The 27530-nt window shown below is 48.5% G+C and overlaps 3 protein-coding genes across 5 annotated transcripts in view; 2 read left to right on the forward strand and 1 right to left on the reverse strand.

Moving 5' to 3' along the window:
* LOC134573386 (chemokine-like protein TAFA-1) overlaps positions 1-1231 on the forward strand; it is a 29399-nt gene extending 28168 nt beyond the window's left edge. For all 3 annotated transcript variants that reach the window (XR_010085320.1, XM_063433124.1, XM_063433123.1), the window contains 3 exons: positions 393-533; positions 742-866; positions 983-1231. Coding sequence is in view for 2 of the 3 variants with exons in the window: in XM_063433124.1 (XP_063289194.1) it covers positions 393-533; positions 742-866; positions 983-1000 (284 nt within the window). In the remaining variant the exon portion in view is untranslated. The remainder of the gene's footprint in view (positions 1-392; positions 534-741; positions 867-982) is intronic.
* Positions 1232-1342: 111 nt separating this feature from the next.
* Positions 1343-13573, reverse strand: TIMM17B (translocase of inner mitochondrial membrane 17B). The gene is made up of 6 exons (XM_063433131.1): positions 13477-13573; positions 8908-9007; positions 7389-7452; positions 7186-7314; positions 5020-5130; positions 1343-1502 (listed from the first exon to the last, which is right to left on the reverse strand). Exons 1-6 carry the CDS (start codon positions 13500-13502, stop codon positions 1462-1464), a joined length of 471 nt encoding a protein of 156 aa, XP_063289201.1. The 5' UTR covers positions 13503-13573; the 3' UTR covers positions 1343-1461.
* Positions 13574-18805: 5232 nt separating this feature from the next.
* On the forward strand, positions 18806-27253 carry PQBP1 (polyglutamine binding protein 1). Its single transcript, XM_063433130.1, has 6 exons — positions 18806-18904; positions 20168-20279; positions 21281-21381; positions 21454-21543; positions 21638-21695; positions 27033-27253. The coding sequence occupies exons 1-6, from the start codon at positions 18838-18840 to the stop codon at positions 27187-27189; spliced, it is 585 nt and encodes a 194-aa protein (XP_063289200.1). The 5' UTR covers positions 18806-18837; the 3' UTR covers positions 27190-27253.
* Positions 27254-27530: the final 277 nt, after the last annotated feature.

Here is a 27530-nt window from a genome sequence, read left to right on the forward strand (position 1 = left end):
AGCTTCCATTCATATGGTGATTGCCAGTAGTACATATTATTTTATTATAGCGCCATCAGATTCTGTTGCGCTGTACAATGGGTGGACTAACAGACGTGATTGTAACCAGACAAATGGACGTACAGGAACAGAGGGGTGGAGGGCCCTGCTCAATGAGCTTACATTCTCTTGTGGTTTTTAAATTATCACTCAATACACACATTGGTTATACCTTACACATATGTTGTATGAGCCTTTTTCAATAAAGTTGATTACCCTATATTGAATTTAAATTAGAGGCAATTCCTGTGGGGCTGATTTTTCTTCCTAATCTTAGGAGTTAACCATCCTCATTAGTCTACATAAATCTTCCCGATTCATATTTATAACTTGACAAACTCCTGTCTCTGCAGCTGGGGGGACATGCCGGGTGGTCTCTGCGCACCGGTGCTGTAATCAGAATCGGATTGAGGAACGCTCTCAGACTATCCAGTGCTCCTGTCTCCCAGGAAAAGTGGCAGGAACCACAAGAGACAAACCTTCATGCGTAGACGGTGAGTTTGTATACCCTGCGAGAATGGTTTTACTAGGGGGGATTATATGGACACAGCAGCTCTGCCAGTGTCTTGCAAAGCATCGCTGTACTGAGCTCAGACCCCACTAGGTGGGATTTGGAACAGGACACCTCAGAGATTGCCTCAGGGTGGCTCCCACCCTGGAGAATCCCATCTTGGTACAGTAACCTCTGTTTCCCATTGGCAGCTTCCATTGTGATGGGGAAATGGTGGTGTGACATGGAGCCTTGTCTGGAAGAGGAGGAGTGCCAGACACTTCCAGATAATTCTGGATGGATCTGCTATGTGGGGGGCCGCATAAAGACCACTAAGGTTAGTGCTTCCTTACTGTACAGAATCATTGCTCAACGAGAACATTCCCTTGATTTGTGTTTTATCCTTAAACCCACAGCAGGTCCTCCTAACCCAACATGTATTTTTATCTGCAGATTCACTCAGGGTTCTGACAATCTCCAGATAATTGTTTTCCTGTCCTGTGTTTGGAGACAGAGGGATCCTCAAAGCACCAAATGCCTACGTTACAAGGCCGATACCTCCAGCAAGGAGCGGTGTTAGACAGGAGGAAGTTAAGTGAAAATCTGCAGGAAGGATCTGTTCCTTCGGATAAGCGGCAGGCCAGCTCTTTAATGTCCTCATGGAAGTGACAGAAAAAGGGAAATAAAATACAATGAACTATACTCACTGTGTCCATTACTGTGACATTATCTTCTGTCCTATCCTTTGTCTAATTGGCCTCTCACAAAGCTGATCACATAAACCCATTGACACAGACATAAAGAGAGAGAGAGCAGCATTACAATATAACTTTATTCAGCCAATAGAGAGAGACAGAGGAACAGACGGGCGGGTTTCTATATACAATGGGCTCCTGTAACCCGTAGACAGTTGTGGGAAGTTCTGCACGTTGTCACTGTGGTACGTAGCTTGGATCCTCTCCAAAAGGGCTGGCTGTATGAAAAATGAAAATAAAAATTAAGAACCAATATAGAGCCCTGTAACACATAGACATCAGCTTTCCACAGTCTGTCTGTCAATGTCACAAATAATTCATCTTCACAGCAGCCACCCATGGATTATGCACTGGGAATATTGAGAGCGTTTGGCAGGGCAGACATTGCTTGTGTATTAATAAGATTTCAGGCCTGGATAATACGTCAGAAAGAAGGTATGCTGATAATCCCAGCTGGGGGAGGGGGAATCTTGCAGGGACAGGATAGTGGGAGTTGCAGTACAGCTACTGCCTGCTGTTGTAAAGATATTGTATTGTTATAAACAACACGAAGATCAGCATCACAAAAAACAGCCTAGACCTGTCAAAATGACTAAATCTCAATTCACTTATCCTGCAAATTGGAGGCAGGACAGCTCCACCAGCTTGGGGGAGGGGGTGAGAAGTACAGAGTGAATACCCCGGATAGGGGAGTGGGCAGAGAGGGGTGAGAAGTACAGAGTGAATACCCCGGATAGGGGAGTGGGCAGAGAGGGGTGAGAAGTACAGAGTGAATACCCCGGATAGGGGAGTAGGCAGAGAGGGGTGAGAAGTACAGAGTGAATACCCCGGATAGGGGAGTTGGCAGAGAGGGGTGAGAAGTACAGAGTGAATACCCCGGATAGGGGAGTAGGCAGAGAGGGGTGAGAAGTACAGAGTGAATACCCCGGATAGGGGAGTTGGCAGAGAGGGTGAGAAGTACAGAGTGAATACCCCGGATAGGGGAGTAGGCAGAGAGGGGTGAGAAGTACAGAGTGAATACCCCGGATAGGGGAGTAGGCAGAGAGGGGTGAGAAGTACAGAGTGAATACCCCGGATAGGGGAGTGGGCAGAGTGGGGTGAGAAGTACAGAGTGAATACCCCGGATATGGGAGTTTGCAGAGAGGGGTGAGAAGTACAGAGTGAATACCCCGGATAGGGGAGTAGGCAGAGAGGGGTGAGAAGTACAGAGTGAATACCCCGGATACGGGAGTTGGCAGAGAGGGGTGAGAAGTACAGAGTGAATACCCCGGATAGGGGAGTTGGCAGAGAGGGGTGAGAAGTACAGAGTGAATACCCCGGATACGGGAGTTGGCAGAGAGGGGTGAGAAGTACAGAGTGAATACCCCGGATACGGGAGTTGGCAGAGAGGGGTGAGAAGTACAGAGTGAATACCCCGGATACGGGAGTTGGCAGAGAGGGGTGAGAAGTACAGAGTGAATACCCCGGATAGGGGAGTGGGCAGAGCGGGGTGAGAAGTACAGTGTAAATACCCCGGATAGGGGAGTGGGCAGAGAGGGGTGAGAAGTACAGTGTGAATACCCCGGATAGGGGAGTTGGCAGAGAGGGGTGAGAAGTACAGAGTGAATACCCCGGATAGGGGAGTAGGCAGAGAGGGGTGAGAAGTACAGAGTGAATACCCCGGATAGGTGAGTTGGCAGAGAGGGGTGAGAAGTACAGAGTGAATACCCCGGATAGGGGAGTAGGCAGAGAGGGGTGAGAAGTACAGAGTGAATACCCCGGATAGGGGAGTTGGCAGAGAGGGGTGAGAAGTACAGTGTGAATACCCCGGATAGGGGAGTTGGCAGAGAGGGGTGAGAAGTACAGAGTGAATACCCCGGATAGGGGAGTTGGCAGAGCGGGGTGAGAAGTACAGAGTGAATACCCCGGATAGGGGAGTAGGCAGAGAGGGGTGAGAAGTACAGTGTAAATACCCCGGATAGGGTAGTTGGCAGAGAGGGGTGAGCAGTACAGTGTAAATACCCCGGATAGGGTAGTTGGCAGAGAGGGGTGAGAAGTACAGAGTGAATACCCCGGATAGGGGAGTTGGCAGAGCGGGGTGAGAAGTACAGTGTGAATACCCCGGATAGGGGAGTTGGCAGAGAGGGGTGAGAAGTACAGAGTGAATACCCCGGATAGGGGAGTGGGCAGAGAGGGGTGAGAAGTACAGAGTGAATACCCCGGATAGGGGAGTGGGCAGAGCGGGGTGAGAAGTACAGAGTGAATACCCCGGATAGGGGAGTTGGCAGAGAGGGGTGAGAAGTACAGAGTGAATACCCCGGAGGGGAGTTGGCAGAGAGGGGTGAGAAGTACAGAGAGAATACCCCGGATAGGGGAGTTGGCAGAGAGGGGTGAGAAGTACAGAGAGAATACCCCGGATAGGGGAGTTGGCAGAGAGGTACAGAGAGAATACCCCGGATAGGGGAGTTGGCAGAGAGGGGTGAGAAGTACAGAGAGAATACCCCGGATAGGGGAGTTGGCAGAGAGGGGTGAGAAGTACAGAGAGAATACCCCGGATAGGGGAGTTGGCAGAGAGGGGTGAGCAGTACAGTGTGAATACCCCGGATAGGGGAGTTGGCAGAGCGGTGTGAGAAGTACAGAGTGAATACCCCGGATAGGGGAGTGGGCAGAGCGGGGTGAGAAGTACAGTGTAAATACCCCGGATAGGGTAGTTGGCAGAGAGGGGTGAGCAGTACAGTGTAAATACCCCGGATAGGGTAGTTGGCAGAGAGGGGTGAGAAGTACAGAGTGAATACCCCGGATAGGGGAGTTGGCAGAGAGGGTGAGAAGTACAGAGTGAATACCCCGGATAGGGGAGTAGGCAGAGAGGGGTGAGAAGTACAGTGTGAATACCCCGGATAGGGGAGTGGGCAGAGAGGGGTGAGAAGTACAGAGTGAATACCCCGGATAGGGGAGTGGGCAGAGCGGGGTGAGAAGTACAGAGTGAATACCCCGGATAGGGGAGTGGGCAGAGCGGGGTGAGAAGTACAGAGTGAATACCCCGGATAGGGGAGTGGGCAGAGCGGGGTGAGAAGTACAGAGTGAATACCCCGGATAGGGGAGTGGGCAGAGAGGGGTGAGAAGTACAGAGTGAATACCCCGGATAGGGGAGTGGGCAGAGCGGGGTGAGAAGTACAGTGTGAATACCCCGGATAGGGGAGTGGGCAGAGAGGGGTGAGAAGTACAGAGTGAATACCCCGGATAGGGGAGTGGGCAGAGAGGGGTGAGAAGTACAGTGTGAATACCCCGGATAGGGTAGTTGGCAGAGAGGGGTGAGCAGTACAGTGTAAATACCCCGGATAGGGGAGTGGGCAGAGCGGGGTGAGAAGTACAGAGTGAATACCCCGGATAGGGGAGTAGGCAGAGAGGGGTGAGAAGTACAGAGTGAATACCCCGGATAGGGGAGTTGGCAGAGTGGGGTGAGAAGTACAGAGTGAATACCCCGGATAGGGGAGTTGGCAGAGAGGGGTGAGAAGTACAGTGTGAATACCCCAGATACGGGAGTTGGCAGAGTGGGGTGAGAAGTACAGAGTGAATACCCCGGATAGGGGAGTTGGCAGAGAGGGGTGAGAAGTACAGAGTGAATACCCCGGATACGGGAGTTGGCAGAGTGGGGTGAGAAGTACAGCGCGAATACTTTGAATAGGAGAGTTGGCACCAGATTGGGGGTGGGGGAAGTTCTGCCAGACGGCTGGGATAGAGAAGTAGTTTACTCACGGTTTTGAAACTGCTGTGCTGTGTAACGGGTGAGCAGAATTCCAACTCCTTCAATGAGAGCCAATAGAACACCACCCATTAGTGCAGAACCCGCCATGGCAAGGGGACCACCTAAAATACAAGATATGGGTGGTCTTAACGAAGGTTTAATAACGGTGCACATCCGAGGATGCTCTCTCGAAGGTACATTCTAACCCCATTAATTCCCCCTTTTACATAGTGATTTATCCACAAAACAGTGCGTTACTGACTTCCAAATAGTTAGGGAGAGGAAAAGGGGGGGACAATCAGTGTTTTAGCATCACTATTTTACTATGTTTGCTTAAAAGGATACTATAGGCATGAAAACAACTTTGGCTTCATGAAGCGGCTTTGTATTAACAAAGTGATTGAACTCCCCAGAGGCAGAAAACAGAGCAGTGACACTGCAGGGACCTGATCTATATACCTGTGGGGTTAAAATAATGCACTACTGGAGTTATTCTGTCGTTTCCATCCAAAATAAAGACTAAAAAAAAGAAGTTATTATTTATGTTAATCCAACGACCCCCCACCCATCTGAAATCACCGGAGTTGTGCTGAGGTGCAATCAAATGTTTCAATGGCTCAGTGCACATTCATGCACACTGAGCCAGTGAAGGGAGGGGAACACAAAAATATACCAAATATGATAAGGAGACAGGGAGGGGAACACAAAAATATACCAAATATGATAAGGAGACAGGGAGGGCTGCATTTAGTGTGAGAGGGCAGACTGCAAGGGAGAAGTTGGAACGTTTGTTGACAGCCTGCTATGCACGCTGACAAAAGACATTAAAAAAAGCACAATTGACATTAGGCAGCCCAAATATTACAGATTAAGGAACAGCGCACACATACAAATATCATTTTAAAAGAAACTTTGTAAGGAGAAAGGTGCTGATCCGAGAGTCCCAGGGTAATGGGGGCCTAGTGGATCGGTACCAAAGGATGCCCTATGTTACTCTCCCCTGAAATTGGGGAATAACCTACGATAAGCTGTATATGCGAGAGTGGGAGAGTTAACATTGAAAGTGGGGAAGGGGAGTCCTAATGGAAACAGGAATATAAAACAGGAGTGAGAGAGAAAAAGCGCACAGTTCAGCCTTAGACCTGACTAGTGGATTAGCTGATGTATATATAATGTGTTTGTATATCCACACACACATACCTATCAATGTCCAGCTAGGTAATACAACATCAGCTTATCCGCTAGTCAGGTCTAAGGCTAAACTGTGCGCTGTCCCAGCAATCGGACAGAAAAATCAGTAATAACCAGAGGTTAAGTATGGAATCTTAGACTAAAGAGGAAGGAGTTAATTACTACAAAAGAGAAAATACCATTGCAGCCCCAAAACGAAGAACTTCTTAGAGTAGGTTTGTCCCTACTACCTCGGCCTACCTGAACCGCTCTCCCTTCCTGAACTGAAAATAAAATACAATGAAATCAACCATAGCTAATTCAGTGCATAAGTGCTACCAGTAGTGAGGTAAAAATAAAAAAAGAGAAATTGCGCGGCGTGTGTTTTGGCCTGTCAGCACGCCGTCATTATGAACAATATTCTCCACTTTCAATTCAATTCTCCCATTTAGGACCTCTCAGTCACCTCTCACAAATATAATTTTAAATTCTACATGGCCATATAAAACAGCCTGTCTCAGCAAACAAACATGGGGGTTCAGTTCCACCATATGGCCAGATTGTGTTAAGCCCACCACTGCCCCACATATTTGTATGTGTGCGCACTTCCTTTATCTGTATTATGTATACATTTTGGTCTCCACTGCAGCACAATTCTGGAGAAAAGCATGTACCAGACGTGCCCCTAATTCCGTTATTTGTTGGAACAGAGTTCCAGGCTAAGTCACGTGTGCTGGGGTGCAACACAATTGCCAATATGTCTGTATGTGCAGCTGAAACACTGAACATCTGGGTCCAACCACCATGACCACTTCAAAACAATGACATGGCTATGGGGTTTGGAGTAACCCTTTAAGTATTCAAGTCTGTTGTGCAGTCACAAACACATCTTGCAGAGTAATGTGAATGATTAAGGGTGATGCCTGCCGTCTTCTGTTATAAATGGGGAGATCCAACATTTAGAATAGAATCAGTCCCTCCCTCCATTAATGAGAGAAGATTCTTACTACGAGAAGCCAGCACGGCGCCAGTCAATGCTCCGCTAGTGATAGAATTCCATGGATCCTCCTTCCCTCGTATTCGCACTAAACCGCAGTCAATTGTCGAGAATAAACCGCCCCAAACTGCAAAGCTACCTGTGGGAAACAGAGGGTTAATGGATTGCTTGAAGCGGGAGAACCAGCAAATGATGAGAATCCTAAAAACTCACCCCCAATCTGCGGAGCACGGATCCTCACTGCGTTCATACTTCCTCTGAGACGGTAATTGATTCCCTAAATGGCAGAACATGCAATGTAAAATCCAGTACATACAACCTCTCCCCTCACGGGGGTAAACCAACAGGAACCAGAGCTGTAACCACGGTACACGTAACACTCCATCCAAACCAACAGAAACCAGAGCTATAAACACGTTACACGTAACACTCCGTCCAAACAAATAATAGCGAGGGCTGTAAACATGGTACACACAGCAGTCTATCTAATTGGGGACTTTATACCTATCCTTCCCCGATATGGTAAAATATTTTATAAATAAATATCTGCTTACATCACTCATACATACAGGATTCTGCCTCAATTAATATTTTTGTTCAGTATTTACAGATGAAAATGAAGGAAAGGGACCTCAGTTAGGAAAAAGGACAAACGAGTCATTTATTACACGTGAGTTTACAGAGGAAGAGGTTCTATTTCAACTGTCAAAAGTAAAGACAAATAAGTCAATGGGGCCGGATGGAACACACCCAAAGCTATTAAAAGAGCTTAGTGGTGTACTAGCAAAACCATTAACAGATTTATTTAACCAATCATTGTTAACAGGAGTAGTCCCAGAAGATTGGAAGTCAGTGAATGTTGTGCCCATTCACAAGAAAGGTAGTAGGAAGGAGTTGGACAACTATAGGCCAGTAAGCCTTACTTCAATAGTGGGGAAAGTAATAGAAACCATGTTAAAGGATAGGATTGTTGAACATCTAAAAACACATGGATTTCAAGATCAGAGACAACATGGGTTTACTTAAAGGTAGGCAGACAATGTAATAGAGCAGCACGAAATGCTAGCAGAATGCTTGGTTGTATAGGGAGAGGTATTACCAATAGAAAGAGGGAAGTGCTCATGCCATTGTACAGAACACTGGTGAGACCTCACTTGGAGCATTGTACGCAGTACTGGAGACCATATCTTCAGAAGGATATTGATACCTTAGAGAGAGTTCAGAGAAGGGCTACAAAACTGGTTCATGGATTGCAGGATAAAACTTACCAGGAAAGGTTAAAGGATCTTAACATGTATAGCTTGGAGGAAAGACGAGACGGGGGGGGGGATATGATAGAAACATTTAAATACATAAAGGGAATCAACACAGTAAAGGAGGAGACTATATTTAAAAGAAGAAAAACTACCACAACCAGAGGACATAGTCTTAAATTAGAGGGACAAAGGTTTAAAAATAATATCAGGAAGTATTACTTTACTGAGAGGGTAGTGGATGCATGGAATAGCCTTCCAGCTGAAGTGGTAGAGGTTAACACATGCGTTGGATATGCATAAGGCTATCCTAACTATAAGATAAGGCCAGGGATAATGAAAGTATTTAAAAAATTGGGCAGACTAGATGGGCGAATGGTTCTTATCTGCCGTCACATTCTATGTTTCTACGTTGTGCTAAACTTGCAGACGTAAAAGCTCAAATATGTATCCACCTATCAAAACATACAAACACTCACCACAGGGGCATTCCTGAATCCTTTAATTGCTTGAAAGACACCCCCTCCAATGAGCCCCATTGTGAAAGCCCCACCACAGTCATCGACAATCCTCCACGGGCTGCAAGAAAATCAACATTATAGTTACAATATGGATGGCATCCACATCAGCAGGGAGAACAGCAGGAGGCTGGCACTAGCACTAGGGGAAGAATGGCAGGAGGTTGACACCGGGGGGAAGAATGGCAGGAGGTTGACACCGGGGGGGGGGAAAGAATGGCAGGAGGTTGACACCGGGGGGGGGAAAGAATGGCAGGAGGTTGACACCGGGGGGGAAAGAATGGCAGGAGGTTGACACCGGGGGGGAAAGAATGGCAGGAGGTTGACACCGGGGGGGAAAGAATGGCAGGAGGTTGACACCGGGGGGGAAAGAATGGCAGGAGGTTGACACCGGGGGGGAAAGAATGGCAGGAGGTTGACACCGGGGGGGGGAAAGAATGGCAGGAGGTTGACACCGGGGGGGGGGGGAAAGAATGGCAGGAGGTTGACACCGGGGGGGGGGGGGAAAGAATGGCAGGAGGTTGACACCGGGGGGGGGGGGGAAAGAATGGCAGGAGGTTGACACCGGGGGGGGGGGGGAAAGAATGGCAGGAGGTTGACACCGGGGGGGGGGGGGAAAGAATGGCAGGAGGTTGACACCGGGGGGGGGGGGGAAAGAATGGCAGGAGGTTGACACCGGGGGGGGGGGGGGGAAAGAATGGCAGGAGGTTGACACCGGGGGGGAAAGAATGGCAGGAGGTTGACACCGGGGGGGAAAGAATGGCAGGAGGTTGACACCGGGGGGGAAAGAATGGCAGGAGGTTGACACCGGGGGGGAAAGAATGGCAGGAGGTTGACACCGGGGGGGAAAGAATGGCAGGAGGTTGACACCGGGGGGGAAAGAATGGCAGGAGGTTGACACCGGGGGGGAAAGAATGGCAGGAGGTTGACACCGGGGGGGAAAGAATGGCAGGAGGTTGACACCGGGGGGGAAAGAATGGCAGGAGGTTGACACCGGGGGGGAAAGAATGGCAGGAGGTTGACACCGGGGGGGAAAGAATGGCAGGAGGTTGACACCGGGGGGGAAAGAATGGCAGGAGGTTGACACCGGGGGGGAAAGAATGGCAGGAGGTTGACACCGGGGGGGAAAGAATGGCAGGAGGTTGACACCGGGGGGGAAAGAATGGCAGGAGGTTGACACCGGGGGGGAAAGAATGGCAGGAGGTTGACACCGGGGGGGAAAGAATGGCAGGAGGTTGACACCGGGGGGGAAAGAATGGCAGGAGGTTGACACCGGGGGGGAAAGAATGGCAGGAGGTTGACACCGGGGGGGAAAGAATGGCAGGAGGTTGACACCGGGGGGGAAAGAATGGCAGGAGGTTGACACCGGGGGGGAAAGAATGGCAGGAGGTTGACACCGGGGGGGAAAGAATGGCAGGAGGTTGACACCGGGGGGGAAAGAATGGCAGGAGGTTGACACCGGGGGGGAAAGAATGGCAGGAGGTTGACACCGGGGGGGAAAGAATGGCAGGAGGTTGACACCGGGGGGGAAAGAATGGCAGGAGGTTGACACCGGGGGGGAAAGAATGGCAGGAGGTTGACACCGGGGGGGAAAGAATGGCAGGAGGTTGACACCGGGGGGGAAAGAATGGCAGGAGGTTGACACCGGGGGGAAAAGAATGGCAGGAGGTTGACACCGGGGGGGAAAGAATGGCAGGAGGTTGACACCGGGGGGGAAAGAATGGCAGGAGGTTGACACCGGGGGGGAAAGAATGGCAGGAGGTTGACACCGGGGGGGAAAGAATGGCAGGAGGTTGACACCGGGGGGGAAAGAATGGCAGGAGGTTGACACCGGGGGGGAAAGAATGGCAGGAGGTTGACACCGGGGGGGAAAGAATGGCAGGAGGTTGACACCGGGGGGGAAAGAATGGCAGGAGGTTGACACCGGGGGGGAAAGAATGGCAGGAGGTTGACACCGGGGGGGAAAGAATGGCAGGAGGTTGACACCGGGGGGGAAAGAATGGCAGGAGGTTGACACCGGGGGGGAAAGAATGGCAGGAGGTTGACACCGGGGGGGAAAGAATGGCAGGAGGTTGACACCGGGGGGGAAAGAATGGCAGGAGGTTGACACCGGGGGGGAAAGAATGGCAGGAGGTTGACACCGGGGGGAAAAGAATGGCAGGAGGTTGACACCGGGGGGGAAAGAATGGCAGGAGGTTGACACCGGGGGGGAAAGAATGGCAGGAGGTTGACACCGGGGGGGAAAGAATGGCAGGAGGTTGACACCGGGGGGGAAAGAATGGCAGGAGGTTGACACCGGGGGGGAAAGAATGGCAGGAGGTTGACACCGGGGGGGAAAGAATGGCAGGAGGTTGACACCGGGGGGGAAAGAATGGCAGGAGGTTGACACCGGGGGGGAAGAATGGCAGGAGGTTGACACCGGGGGGCCGGGGGGGAAGAATGGCAGGAGGTTGACACCGGGGGGGAAAGAATGGCAGGAGGTTGACACCGGGGGGGAAGAATGGCAGGAGGTTGACACCGGGGGGGAAGAATGGCAGGAGGTCGACACCGGGGGGGGGGGGGGGGAAGAATGGCAGGAGGTTGACACCGGGGCGGAAGAATCGCAGGAGGTTGACACCGGGGGGAGAATGGCAGGAGGTTGACACCGGGGGGAGAATGGCAGGAGGTTGACACCGGGGGGGAAGAATGGCAGGAGGTTGACACCGAGGGGGAAGAATGGCAGGAGGTTGACACCGAGGGGGAAGAATGGCAGGAGGTTGACACCGGGGGGGGGGGGGAAAGAATGGCAGGAGGTTGACACCGGGGCGGAAGAATCGCAGGAGGTTGACACCGGGGGGAGAATGGCAGGAGGTTGACACCGGGGGGAGAATGGCAGGAGGTTGACACCGGGGGGAGAATGGCAGGAGGATAGCTCCGGGTTAGGGTTATTATTATTATATTATTATTATGATGTCCTTGGAGCTCTCTATATTATATTATTATTATATTATCATATGATGATGTCCTTGGAGTTCTGTATATTATTACATTATTATATTATATATTATTATTATGATGATGTCCTTGGAGCTCTCTATATTATATTATTAAATGATGATGTCCTTGGAGCTCTGTATATTATATTATTATTATATTATATTCTGAGGATGTCCTTGGAGCTCTGTATATTATATTATTATTATGTCCTTGGAGCTCTGTATATTATATTATGTCATTTCAGCTCTGTATATTATATTATGTCATTTCAGCTCTGTATATTATATTATTATGATGATGTCCTTGGAGCTCTGTATATTATAATGTCCTTGGAGCTCTGAATATTATATTATTATTATGATGTCCTTGGAGCTCTGTATATTACATTATTATTATATTATGATGTCCTTGGAGCTCTGTATATTACATTATTATTATTATTATTATTATTATTATATTATTATGATGTCCTTGGAGCTCTGTATTTTATATTATTATTATTATATTATTATGATGTCCTTGTAGCTCTATCCTGGGTCGTGGGGAGGTGGTGGTGGGGGGGGGGGTCCCGTGTCTGTGGCCCCATGTTGTGGCCCCTGGTGCAGGGGTGGTGTTTTGGGGGGCCCTGGCTGGGGGGGGGGGGGCTGGTGCAGTGCTGGGTACCCCAGGTGTGGTGTTTTGCGGGCCCTGGCTGGGGGGGGGGGGGGGCTGGTGCAGTGCTGGGTACCCCAGGTGTGGTGTTTTGGGGGGCATGGTGCAGTGCTGGGTACCCCAGGTGTGGTGTTTGGGGGGGCCCTGGCTGGGGGGGGGGCCTGGTGCAGTGCTGGGTACCCCAGGTGTGGTGTTTTGGGGGGCCCTGGCTGGGGGGGGGGGCTGGTGCAGTGCTGGGTACCCCAGGTGTGGTGTTTTGGGGGGCATGGTGCAGTGCTGGGTACCCCAGGTGTGGTGTTTTGGGGGGCCCTGGTGCAGTGCTGGGTACCCCAGGTGTGGTGTTTTGGGGGGCCCTGGTGCAGTGCTGGGTACCCCAGGTGTGGTGTTTTGGGGGGCCCTGGTGCAGTGCTGGGTACCCCAGGTGTGGTGTTTTGGGGGGCCCTGGTGCAGTGCTGGGTACCCCAGGTGTGGTGTTTTGGGGGGCCCTGGCTGGGGGGGGGGGGGGAGGTTGGTGCAGTGCTGGGTACCCCAGGTGTGGTGTTTTGCGGGCCCTGGCTGGGGGGGGGGGGGGTTGGTGCAGTGCTGGGTACCCCAGGTGTGGTGTTTTGGGGGGCCCTGGCTGGGGGGGGGGGGGTTGGTGCAGTGCTGGGTACCCCAGGTGTGGTGTTTTGGGGGGCCCTGGCTGGGGGGGGGGTTGGTGCAGTGCTGGGTACCCCAGGTGTGGTGTTTTGGGGGGCCCTGGCTGGGGGGGGGGGGGGTTGGTGCAGTGCTGGGTACCCCAGGTGTGGTGTTTTGGGGGGCCCTGGCTGGGGAGGGGGTTGGTGCAGTGCTGGGTACCCCAGGTGTGGTGTTTTGGGGGGCCCTGGCCGGGGGGGGTCGGGGGTCCCACATGCCCTCTGTTACCATGGCTCGCGGACGTATTCCTCCATTTTCTCGGCACCGGAAGAGGCCGGCAGGAAGGAGCCAATCGGGAGGCAGAGAGAAGTCACATGACCTACGTCACCGCCTGCTATAGGACAGCGCGAACACGAGGCCTGGAACGCTGGGCTCCCTCTGACGTCATCAACAAGGGACCAGAGGCGGATCTGGGATTATCAGCCGGCAGAGAACTCCTGTATGTAACATGTAACATGTGTGTAATATGTAATATGTGATATGTAACATGCAGTATGTGGGTAATATGAGACATGCAGTATGTGGGTTATGGGAGACATGCAGTATGTGGGTTATGGGAGACATGCAGTATGTGGGTTATGGGAGACATGCAGTATGTGGGTTATGTGAGACATGCAGTATGTGGGTTATGGGAGACATGCAGTATGTGGGTTATGGGAGACATGCAGTATGTGGGTTATGGGAGACATGCAGTATGTGGGTTATGGGAGACATGCAGTATGTGGGTTATGGGAGACATGCAGTATGTGGGTTATGGGAGACATGCAGTATGTGGGTTATGGGAGACATGCAGTATGTGGGTTATGTGAGACATGCAGTATGTGGGTTATGGGAGACATGCAGTATGTGGGTTATGGGAGACATGCAGTATGTGGGTTATGGGAGACATGCAGTATGTGGGTTATGTGAGACATGCAGTATGTGGGTTATGTGAGACATGCAGTATGTGGGTTATGTGAGACATGCAGTATGTGGGTTATGTGAGGCATGCAGTATGTGGGTTATGTGTGACATGCAGTATGTGGGTTATGGGAGACATGCAGTATGTGGGTTATGTGTGACATGCAGTATGTGGGTTATGGGAGACATGCAGTATGTGGGTTATGTGAGACATGCAATATGTGGGTTATGTGTGACATGCAGTATGTGGGTTATGGGAGACATGCAGTATGTGGGTTATGGGAGACATGCAGTATGTGGGTTATGTGAGACATGCAGTATGTGGGTTATGTGTGACATGCAGTATGTGGGTTATGGGAGACATGCAGTATGTGGGTTATGGGAGACATGCAGTATGTGGGTTATGTGAGACATGCAGTATGTGGGTTATGTGAGACATGCAGTATGTGGGTTATGTGAGACATGCAGTATGTGGGTTATGTGAGGCATGCAGTATGTGGGTTATGGGAGACATGCAGTATGTGGGTTATGGGAGACATGCAATATGTGGGTTATGGGAGACATGCAGTATGTGGGTTATGGGTGACATGCAGTATGTGGGTTATGGGTGACATGCAGTATGTGGGTTATGGGTGACATGCAGTATGTGGGTTATGGGTGACATGCAGTATGTGGGTTATGGGTGACATGCAGTATGTGGGTTATGTGAGACATGCAATATGTGGGTTATGTGAGACATGCAGTATGTGGGTTATGGGAGACATGCAGTATGTGGGTTATGGGAGACATGCAGTATGTGGGTTATGGGAGACATGCAATATGTGGGTTATGTGTGACATGCAATATGTGGGTTATGGGAGACATGCAGTATGTGGGTTATGGGAGACATGCAGTATGTGGGTTATGGGAGACATGCAGTATGTGGGTTATGTGAGACATGCAGTATGTGGGTTATGTGAGACATGCAGTATGTGGGTTATGGGAGACATGCAGTATGTGGGTTATGGGAGACATGCAGTATGTGGGTTATGTGAGACATGCAGTATGTGGGTTATGTGAGACATGCAGTATGTGGGTTATGTGTGACATGCAATATGTGGGTTATGTGTGACATGCAATATGTGGGTTATGTGAGACATGCAGTATGTGGGTTATGTGAGACATGCAGTATGTGGGTTATGTGTGACATGCAATATGTGGGTTATGTGAGACATGCAGTATGTGGGTTATGTGAGACATGCAGTATGTGGGTTATGTGAGACATGCAGTATGTGGGTTATGGGAGACATGCAGTATGTGGGTTATGGGAGACATGCAGTATGTGGGTTATGTGAGACATGCAGTATGTGGGTTATGTGAGACATGCAGTATGTGGGTTATGTGAGACATGCAGTATGTGGGTTATGGGAGACATGCAGTATGTGGGTTATGTGAGACATGCAGTATGTGGGTTATGTGAGACATGCAGTATGTGGGTTATGGGAGACATGCAGTATGTGGGTTATGTGTGACATGCAGTATGTGGGTTATGGGAGACATGCAGTATGTGGGTTATGTGTGACATGCAGTATGTGGGTTATGTGAGACATGCAGTATGTGGGTTATGTGAGACATGCAGTATGTGGGTTATGTGTGACATGCAGTATGTGGGTTATGTGAGACATGCAGTATGTGGGTTATGTGAGACATGCAGTATGTGGGTTATGGGAGACATGCAGTATGTGGGTTATGGGAGACATGCAGTATGTGGGTTATGGGAGACATGCAGTATGTGGGTTATGGGAGACATGCAGTATGTGGGTTATGGGAGACATGCAGTATGTGGGTTATGGGAGACATGCAGTATGTGGGTTATGGGAGACATGCAGTATGTGGGTTATGTGAGACATGCAGTATGTGGGTTATGGGAGACATGCAGTATGTGGGTTATGTGTGACATGCAGTATGTGGGTTATGGGAGACATGCAGTATGTGGGTTATGTGTGACATGCAGTATGTGGGTTATGGGAGACATGCAGTATGTGGGTTATGTGAGACATGCAGTATGTGGGTTATGGGAGACATGCAGTATGTGGGTTATGTGAGACATGCAGTATGTGGGTTATGGGAGACATGCAGTATGTGGGTTATGGGAGACATGCAGTATGTGGGTTATGGGAGACATGCAGTATGTGGGTTATGGGAGACATGCAGTATGTGGGTTATGGGAGACATGCAGTATGTGGGTTATGGGAGACATGCAGTATGTGGGTTATGGGAGACATGCAGTATGTGGGTTATGGGAGACATGCAGTATGTGGGTTATGGGAGACATGCAGTATGTGGGTTATGGGAGACATGCAGTATGTGGGTTATGGGAGACATGCAGTATGTGGGTTATGGGAGACATGCAGTATGTGGGTTATGGGAGACATGCAGTATGTGGGTTATGGGAGACATGCAGTATGTGGGTTATGGGAGACATGCAGTATGTGGGTTATGTGAGACATGCAATATGTGGGTTATGGGAGACATGCAGTATGTGGGTTATGGGAGACATGCAGTATGTGGGTTATGTGTGACATGCAGTATGTGGGTTATGGGAGACATGCAGTATGTGGGTTATGGGAGACATGCAGTATGTGGGTTATGGGAGACATGCAGTATGTGGGTTATGTGAGACATGCAGTATGTGGGTTATGGGAGACATGCAGTATGTGGGTTATGGGAGACATGCAGTATGTGGGTTATGTGAGACATGCAGTATGTGGGTTATGGGAGACATGCAGTATGTGGGTTATGTGTGACATGCAGTATGTGGGTTATGTGAGACATGCAATATGTGGGTTATGTGAGACATGCAGTATGTGGGTTATGGGAGACATGCAGTATGTGGGTTATGTGAGGCATGCAGTATGTGGGTTATGTGTGACATGCAGTATGTGGGTTATGGGAGACATGCAGTATGTGGGTTATGTGAGACATGCAGTATGTGGGTTATGTGTGACATGCAGTATGTGGGTTATGTGAGACATGCAGTATGTGGGTTATGTGAGGCATGCAGTATGTGGGTTATGGGAGACATGCAGTATGTGGGTTATGTGTGACATGCAATATGTGGGTTATGTGAGACATGCAGTATGTGGGTTATGTGAGACATGCAGTATGTGGGTTATGTGAGACATGCAGTATGTGGGTTATGTGAGACATGCAGTATGTGGGTTATGTGAGACATGCAGTATGTGGGTTATGGGAGACATGCAGTATGTGGGTTATGGGAGACATGCAGTATGTGGGTTATGGGAGACATGCAGTATGTGGGTTATGGGAGACATGCAGTATGTGGGTTATGGGAGACATGCAGTATGTGGGTTATGTGAGACATGCAGTATGTGGGTTATGTGAGACATGCAGTATGTGGGTTATGTGAGGCATGCAGTATGTGGGTTATGGGAGACATGCAGTATGTGGGTTATGGGAGACATGCAGTATGTGGGTTATGGGAGACATGCAGTATGTGGGTTATGTGTGACATGCAGTATGTGGGTTATGTGAGACATGCAGTATGTGGGTTATGTGAGGCATGCAGTATGTGGGTTATGGGAGACATGCAGTATGTGGGTTATGTGTGACATGCAATATGTGGGTTATGTGAGACATGCAGTATGTGGGTTATGTGAGACATGCAGTATGTGGGTTATGTGAGACATGCAGTATGTGGGTTATGTGAGACATGCAGTATGTGGGTTATGGGAGACATGCAGTATGTGGGTTATGTGTGACATGCAGTATGTGGGTTATGTGAGACATGCAGTATGTGGGTTATGGGAGACATGCAGTATGTGGGTTATGTGAGACATGCAGTATGTGGGTTATGTGAGACATGCAGTATGTGGGTTATGTGAGACATGCAGTATGTGGGTTATGGGAGACATGCAGTATGTGGGTTATGTGAGACATGCAGTATGTGGGTTATGTGTGACATGCAATATGTGGGTTATGTGAGACATGCAGTATGTGGGTTATGTGAGACATGCAGTATGTGGGTTATGGGAGACATGCAGTATGTGGGTTATGGGAGACATGCAGTATGTGAGTTATGGGAGACATGCAGTATGTGGGTTATGGGAGACATGCAGTATGTGGGTTATGGGAGACATGCAGTATGTGGGTTATGGGAGACATGCAGTATGTGGGTTATGTGAGACATGCAATATGTGGGTTATGTGAGACATGCAGTATGTGGGTTATGGGAGACATGCAATATGTGGGTTATGTGAGACATGCAGTATGTGGGTTATGGGAGACATGCAGTATGTGGGTTATGTGAGACATGCAGTATGTGGGTTATGGGAGACATGCAGTATGTGGGTTATGTGAGACATGCAGTATGTGGGTTATGTGAGACATGCAGTATGTGGGTTATGTGAGACATGCAGTATGTGGGTTATGTGAGACATGCAGTATGTGGGTTATGGGAGACATGCAGTATGTGGGTTATGTGTGACATGCAGTATGTGGGTTATGGGAGACATGCAATATGTGGGTTATGGGAGACATGCAGTATGTGGGTTATGTGAGACATGCAGTATGTGGGTTATGGGAGACATGCAGTATGTGGGTTATGTGTGGTTCTTACAGTCTATCACCTGCTCACAATCCGTTTCCCTCTCTCCAGCTTTGGAATTCTCTCTCCTCAAGTTCTCTGAGATGCCGCTTCCACAGGCACTGCAGGCCCGCCTGGCCAAGCGGGGGATTCTGAAACACATGGAGTCAGGTTGGTGAGCCATCTTTGCACATTGTGTGTCTGCACCGGTACATTAAGCCGTGTGTGTGTGTGTGTGTGTATGTGTGTGTGTGTGTGTCTGCACCGGTACATTAAGCCGTGTGTGTGTGTGTGTATGTGTGTGTGTGTGTGTCTGCACCGGTACATTAAGCCGTGTGTGTGTGTGTGTATGTGTGTGTGTGTGTGTCTGCACCGGTACATTAAGCCTTGTGTATGTGTGTGTGTGTGTGTGTGTGTGTGTTTCTGCACCGGTACATTAAGCCGTGTGTGTGTGTGTGTGTGTGTGTCTGCACCGGTACATTAAGCCTTGTGTATGTGTGTGTGTGTGTATGTGTGTGTGTCTGCACCGGTACATTAAGCCTTGTGTGTGTGTGTGTGTGTGTGTGTGTGTTTCTGCACCGGTACATTAAGCCGTGTGTGTGTGTGTGTGTGTGTGTGTCTGCACCGGTACATTAAGCCTTGTGTATGTGTGTGTGTGTGTGTGTGTGTGTGTGTGTTTCTGCACCGGTACATTAAGCCGTGTGTGTGTGTGTGTGTGTATGTGTGTGTGTGTGTGTCTGCACCGGTACATTAAGCCGTGTGTGTGTGTGTGTGTGTATGTGTGTGTGTCTGCACCGGTACATTAAGCCGTGTGTGTGTGTATGTGTGTATGTGTGTGTGTATGTATGTGTGTGTGTGTGTATGTGTGTGTATGTGTGTGTATGTGTGTGTATGTGTGTGTGTGTGTGTGTGTGTATGTGTGTGTGTGTGTGTGGATATTGTTTGAAGCATTCACCTGTCAGATAAATATAATCATCTCTGCACAACTGATGCTTGTCCCCTGCTGACAAGGAAATTACAAACCTTATTCCAAAATGCCACTAATAATTCTCGGCTTTTTTGAGCTGGAATTTGTAACTGTTTTGTTTATTTTTCACAGTGCTTGGTTTAGTGAATAAGCTAAAAGTTGTTAGTAGTTTATTTTCTAAACCATAATTTGCACCCACATGTCTGAGAAGGGAGTAGAAACATAGAATGTGACGGCAGATAAGAACCATTCGGCCCATCTAGTCTGCCCAACTTTCTAAATACTTTCATTAGTCCCTGGCCTTATCTTATAGTTAGGATAGTCTTATGCCTATCCCACGCATGCTTAAACCCCCTCACTGTGTTAACCTCTAGCTCTCTAGGAGTATTTCCTCCTATAAATGCCATTTGTAGTCCTTCTGATGTGACCATCAGTGGTTTTGACGGAATCTTTATCTGTGTGCTCAGAGCCAGCAGAAGAGATTATAGCAGAGGATTATGATGATGATCATGTGGATTACGAGGCAACTCGCGCAGAAAACCTTCCTCCAAACTGGTACAAGGTGTTGGACCCCATCTGGTAAGATCAAAGATGTCACATTAATGTCAGAGTAGTGCGCAGTCTTGTTATATGCCATTTATAGCGTGGATCTAGCTAGCTGTGTCCAGGTTGTAGAAGTTCAGAGCTTATACAATTTCATTAAATCCAAATAGCAGGCAGTCAGATTTGTTTTCCGGATGCAAGGGCGGCGGTGATCCATATATAGGACTGTCTTGAGCCACAGAGTGGATTTGGTCTGTAAAGTGTCAGGATAATAGGAATGTAATTTAATCTGTGCTAGAAGAAAAAAAAAAAGCTCTGCTTGATCTCCCTTTGAAGTCGTTTGTTCTGCTGAGCTTAAAAGGGTGTTTCAAAGGACTATGACCATTTCAGTGTTTTGAAGTAGGTCTTGGTGTAAGGACCCGGTATATGCAGTGTTTCAGTACGAATCGGAGATACAGAGATATGTAGGCTACCGGCTGGAGGTGGAACTCCACCTTCCGCCGCATTATTAGCCAGGGCGGAATGAGAGTCAATTCTTTGCACAGACGCTCATTCATTGGCTGAGAGTGCCCAGCTGACGCTTTCAATCAATGAGCAGCTCTGCAGAATCCAGATGTGGTTCAGCCACCATCATTTGATGCTCGGATCGATGTTTAAATCTGCATTTGACCAGTTGTAAAATTTCAATTTTTACCACCATACTAGCAAGATCAACTGCAAATATATTGATTAAAGATATGTTTCTAAAGTTTAGATCTTGGTCTTTGTTGCTGATTGCGTATCCATTTGTATGATCCCACAATGCCTTGCTAATTTCCTGCACTGTCCTGTATACACAACTTTGATCTATGCATTTGCCTTGCCTAGGCTGCACAATGTGTAGATGAAATGTTATTGTGCAACCAAGTGATCTTCAAATTGATATCACCCCATATAAAGCATAAGCGTACTATGTTTAATAAAAGTCTTTCTCAGCCTACGTGTACCCTTACAATGCTGGGATGTTTTAACATGATGCTCATTGTCTTGTCTTTCAGTGGTCTCCCATATTACTGGAATGTGGAGTCTGAGCTAGTCTCTTGGTTGTCACCACTTGACCCCAATGCGATAATCACAAAAACCACTTCAAAACAAAAAGGTAAAGTTGTGGTGTGAGAGGACACTGCCCGGTCACAGCCAGAGCCGTTATAACCTGTTATTTACTTCTCAGAACCGGAGGAAAAGGCTGAAAGAGAGGAAGTGAAGGAACGCAGGTTTACACGCCGTGAAGAGGTGGCTCCTTACCCTAAACCAAAGAAAGGTGAGCGTGTTTCTGCGTTGAGGGTTCCTTCCCTGCTCCTTCAGTATTGGACTCTGATTTCCAACCAGTTCCTTTCTTTTCACCCTGTTTCTAGGAAGAAAAGATGAAGAGTTGGATCCCATGGACCCAAGTGCTTATTCAGATGCTCCCAGGTACTTTGACCCTGTGTTAAACACCAGATTGTTTTTGTCTTTGTAGAGGCGGCTCTATTGACTTGTGATAGGTAGATTCTTGACTGGATCCCATGTGCTATCCACGCTGCTGTTACTCCCTAAGGGAATGCTACGAGCTTTGAGCACTGCTACTTTGTGTCTAAAATAGTCATTTTGGAACTCTTGTCGGTTCTCCACAGTTCCTGACTTAAACCCTTAACGACCTTTTGGCATGCCATTACGTCGGAACTATAATGGGCCTTTAGGACTTCATGACACATCCTGCATACCACCATCTAATATATTAAAACCCATTCCTAATTTCAGAATTGATATTGGCAGTGGGTTACCTTAGAGTTACAAGTGGAGTTAGGGTAGAATTGGGGAGGGTTAGGGTTAATGCTGGGACACTATAGGCACCAGATCACCTCAGCTCATTGAAGTACTCTGTGTGCAGGATCCCTGTCCCCCTTAGTCCTGCAGTGTAAATTATTGCAGTTTTTGAGAAACCGCTTCCACAGCCATGAGAGGCACTTCTTGGTGGTTAAGCCACTTTTGGTTGCCTAACTGACCCTGGACGTCCTCGCGCTCTGCATGAAGGCATCTGTGTCCGTAAAATCCCCATGGAAAAGCAGGGAATGGGGAGGGCATCTGCAGAAGTAAAATCTCAATGGGAAAGCAGGGCCTAGTGCGCTTTTGGTGCTTACAGTGTGTGCATATTATTCTCCCTCCCTTGTCGGATGACACCGGAGGAGGTACCCACCCAGCGCTGAGGGACATCGCCGCTGGAATTGAGTATGTGTAAGAAGGTTTTTTAGTGTAAGCATTAGATAAGGAAATTGGTTGCTATAGCGTTAGTGTAAGCATTGGATAAGGGGATTGGTTGTGTAACGGCACCTCGGGCATAAAAGGGTTAAACCGCCGTTTAGTCGATCTTCCCCTTCCAGAGATACAGGCACAGTTACTGCAGAACACCAAACTCCCGAACTGGATACAAGGGAATGCTCCAAACTCCCGAACTGGATACAAGGGAATGCTCCAAACTCCCGAACTGGATACAAGGGAATGCTCCAAACTCCCGAACTGCATATAAAATAGCACTCCAAACTCCCGAACCGGAACCTCACGAATAGATGCTAGCAGACGAACAGGAAAATCATCCAAGCGGCTTACACTCCTGGCAATCAGTCTCTAACAGCATACAGTAAATCCCCGACGAGACAGAGCTCCGTGTTGAGGGTCAAGCAGTTGTCTGGTTTAATGTGGGCTACCTGCCCGGTATTTATGCAGGTCTTCCACCTGGTGGACACTCCCCTAGGGGACCAGATGGAAGACTGGGACACAAATGGTAAAATGACCAATCACAGGCATACAGGGTTAAATCCATCCCACAGTACATTACAATCCCTCCCCTCTATCCTGGAGATAATTGGGAAGTAATCCAATTATCTCCAAGGACAGAGGAAAAACTCCATTAACCACATGGTTACAGTAAAACACTAAAATACAATAAAATACATAATATTACATTTGTCACATAAAATATATACATGTAACCCATCCCCCAGATAGCTGGGATCTGAGCGCACACAAGTACCGAATAGCGCTCAGATCCTATGCACACAGTCCAATCGCCGTGGAGTTAGTGTTCACAAAGTCTGTTCTCCATACGAATAGACTCCACGGGATGGCTATCTGGGGAAATGCTGTTCATACGGTTTAAACTACCGAATGAACAGGCATCCGGTTAAATGACCGACCGTAGAAGCATGGAGGCTGACGGCTCAGCGGTGTTCGCGCAAATAAGTGTCCATTTCCAGTTCCGTAGTTTAGGCGCTGAACACCACTGGCCGTTCGGGACTTTAAAATGGCCGCCGCCACGTGTTCGGCAAACGAACAAAGGCCACCCAGTATTCGTCAATTAAGCTGCAGTTAACCGCAGCTTCTGGGGGGTCAATTGATGGCATACTCCAGCTCCCAGGTGGTCCAGTCCTTCGTGCGTTAGTTCGGTAGATTGAATCTACCGACCGCCGGGCAGAAAGGCACGAATAAGCCTTTTCTGCAGGCGAAAGGAAGACTTTAACATGGGGCCATAGTCCAGAGGCAACAGGCGGGCAACCAGGCTCCTCCAATACAATGTGGAGAGATTGGTCTCGTCACAGGTTGCAATAGCATTAGTGTAAGCATTGGATAAGGGGATTGGTTGATATCGCGTTAGTGTGGGCGTTGGTATAGGGTTAGTGTTAACTATCAAATAATTTACATCCTAAACATATTGGTTATTTAACAATTAGAACTGATGTATCAATCTATTGAGTTATTTTTAATTAGTTGCACTGGATGTATAAATAACCAGCCCCTCGTTCGGTAAAATAAATGTCCCGAACAAGGTAATTAATACAACTACCGATTTAACTTTGGATGGCAATTATTTCTATGCATTTTATCTCCCACACAGAGACCGGCCGCAAGGCCAAAACACATGGAGCATTTTTCGGATACTACCTCGTGTGCGGTCGGTCAAATTGCCTCTTCCACCTAACTCCCGAATCCCTGGTCCGATCTGGGTGAATTTTGGATATGTTAGTCACCCAGATCAGGGCTACCAGGGGGTACCCAGTATACAATTCTAGCTGACTGTTTTGGGGTACATCCAGAAATCGGGTAAAACTACAGAATGGATAAGTGGATTATGTGTCACACTGAGGGGAGGAGATGTGTGGGAGGTAACAGTCACACTATTGGATACCGTACTAATTACTGTGAATCCCTCCCTTGCATGGGAGACGGCTTTAAAAGAAGGTTGTGTGATTAAAAGTTCAGTTCTGCTCCTGATGCTGTGTGTCGTCCAGTCATCGGGATCTATATGGGGATATTCGTGGATTACCTTGCTTGCTGTGACTATTGTTATATGGGATTGTATTACTTGTTCCTGAGCATCACTGGGCTCTTTAGTGGAGATAACCTGTGAAATACCAGCTCTCCGCTACATATGTAATCTGTATTGGGGCACTTGCATAGAAACCCTAAAATTACAGTGGAACAAACCTATAGCTGAAATTCAAGGTTTGAAATTGGTTCAGAGCGTGGACAGTCGCCCGTTCCTTAGCGGGTTAATAGGTGGCTCCATAGGTCTTTCATGGTAGTCACCTGGTCCTTAGCGGGCTAATAGATGGCTCCATAGGTCTTTCAGGACTGTTGCTGGGTTCATAGATGGCTCCATAGGTCTTTAAGGACAGTCACCTCGTCCTTAGTGGGTTAACAGATGGCTCCATAGGTCTTCTGGACAGTCGCCTGGTCCTTAGCGGGTTAATAGATGGCTCCATAGGTCTTTCAGGACAGTCGCCTGGTCCTTAGCGGGTTAATAGATGGCTCCATAGGTCTTTCAGGGTAGTTGCTTTGTCCTTAGTGGGTTAATAGATGGCTCCATAGGTCTTTCAGGACAGTCGCCTGGTCCTTAGCGGGTTAACAGATGGCTCCATAGGTCTTTCAGGACAGTCGCCTGGTCCTTAGCGGGTTAATAGATGGCTCCATAGGTCTTTTAGGGTAGTTGCCTGTTCCTTAGTGGGTTAATAGATGGCTCCATAGGTCTTTCAGGACAGTCGCCTGGTCCTTAGCGGGTTAACAGATGGCTCCATAGGTCTTTCAGGACAGTTGCCTGGTCCTTAGCGGGTTAATAGATGGCTCCATAGGTCTTTCAGGGTAGTTGCTTTGTCCTTAGCGGGTTAATAGATGGCTCCATAGGTCTTTTAGGGTAGTTGCCTGTTCCTTAGTGGGTTAATAGATGGCTCCATAGGTCTTTCAGGACAGTCGCCTGGTCCTTAGCGGGTTAACAGATGGCTCCATAGGTCTTTCAGGACAGTCGCCTGGTCCTTGGGTTAATAGATGGCTCCATAGGTCTTTCAGGACAGTCGCCTGGTCCTTAGCGGGTTAACAGATGGCTCCATAGGTCTTTCAGGACAGTTGCCTGGTCCTTAGCGGGTTAATAGATGGCTCCATAGGTCTTTCAGGGTAGTTGCTTTGTCCTTAGCGGGTTAATAGATGGCTCCATAGATATTTCAAGACATTCGCCTGGTCCTTAGCAGGTTAATATGGCTCTATTAACTAAACTGTGAAACTGACCTGAAGACATTGCTGACTTTGGGCATTAAGTTTGAAATTCACACGTTACTGTTAGCATTACTAGTTTGACCAGTGTAACGGATCGACGGGCACCCCGACTGGGTACCTCCGTTGGAGGATGCTCCTAGCGCTTCCTGAGGGCTCCAAGCACTCCAGCCGACACCATAACCACCATAGACTCCTCCAGAGAGCAAGGCAGGAACAAGCTCTTACAAGAGCTTAGTAGTGATTTAGCAAGGGAGTATGACAAGCATAGCAATCCCTTGTAGCAGATTCCCCCATTCAGAGACAGCACTCAGATTGAGGGTAAAGTAGAACTGCCAGAGCTGTGGGTTTATTGTTCATATGTACACATTCTTACACATTAGTACCACCCACAGGGTTTGGTAAAACAACCAATAAACACGTACAATACACTCAGACACTTCCATACAAAATCCTCCCCTCTGCCTGTGATACAATTACCTTACACAATGGGTTAACGTTGTTATCACAGGCAGGAAAATACAGTTTTACACATTATTCATAACTCTAAAAGTATGCATCACATTCACATAAAACTTACATTTTCAGAATCCGCATACTCCAAATACAAACATACATCAAAGTCATACAAATTGGTCCAGTGGGTCAAAAGATAGATCGTAGTCCTTTGTGACCCTATGAAGCATGGCTTTTCTGCCCAAAACCAGTTCCACAGAGTCTTCTATCCTGGAAATAATTGGGAAGTAATCCAATTATCTCCAATGACAGAGGCAAAACTCCATTAACCACATGGCTTGCAAAGTACAATAAAATACATAAAAATATATAACTGTGCAGTTATTGCATAAAAAAGGTACATTCAACATATCCCCAGATAGCTCAGATCTGAGCGCACATTATTACTGAATGGCGCTCAGATCACATACATACAGTTTAATTGCCATGGAGCCAAAGTATTTCCCATAGTCTTTCGTTATACGAATGGGCTCCATGGCATAGCTATCTGGGGTATCACTGTTCAAATAGGCTTTCCCGGCTTTCGGGTCTTTGCAGGGGAAAATTAAGCATTTCAACATGGGGCCATAGTCACAGGGCAGGAGGCTGGCAATCAGTCTTCTCCAATGCCCAGTGGCGAGGCTGGTTCCGCCACAACCATTAAATGTTTATTTACTTATACTTTATTTATGTTTATTTCACTTTTTATTAATTTTTTTCCTTCTCCCCATACAGGGGGTCGTGGTCCACGGGCTTGCCAAAAAGAAACGAAGCCAAAACCGGTGCAGACACAACGGCCGCAGGCCCACTTTTCCAGCAGCGGCCGTACCCCAGCCCCGGCGCTGTACTGAGGGCCAACGCAGAGGCATCGCGCACTAAACAGCTGGAGTGAGCGGCTCTGGCCATTGTACAGTTTGCTATGTGTGAGTGTGTTCTAATAAAGATTTTATATAAAACCTCCCGGCTCTGAATCCTATACTGGCTGCTAGCTGAGTGTAACGTGGCACATGCTGCCAGGACCCTCAGCCACTCCTACACTGGCTGCAAGCTGAGTGTAACATGGCACAAGCTCCAGGACCCTCAGCCACTCCTATACTGGCTGCCAGCTGAGTGTAACGCGGGACCAGCTCCCAGGACCCTCAGCCACTCCTATACTGGCTGCCAGCTGAGTGTAACGCGGGACCAGCTCCCAGGACCCTCAGCCACTCCTATACTGGCTGCCAGCTGAGTGTA

This window comes from Pelobates fuscus, chromosome 9 (assembly GCF_036172605.1).
Source record: "Pelobates fuscus isolate aPelFus1 chromosome 9, aPelFus1.pri, whole genome shotgun sequence".
Taxonomy (NCBI): Eukaryota; Metazoa; Chordata; class Amphibia; order Anura; family Pelobatidae; genus Pelobates; species Pelobates fuscus.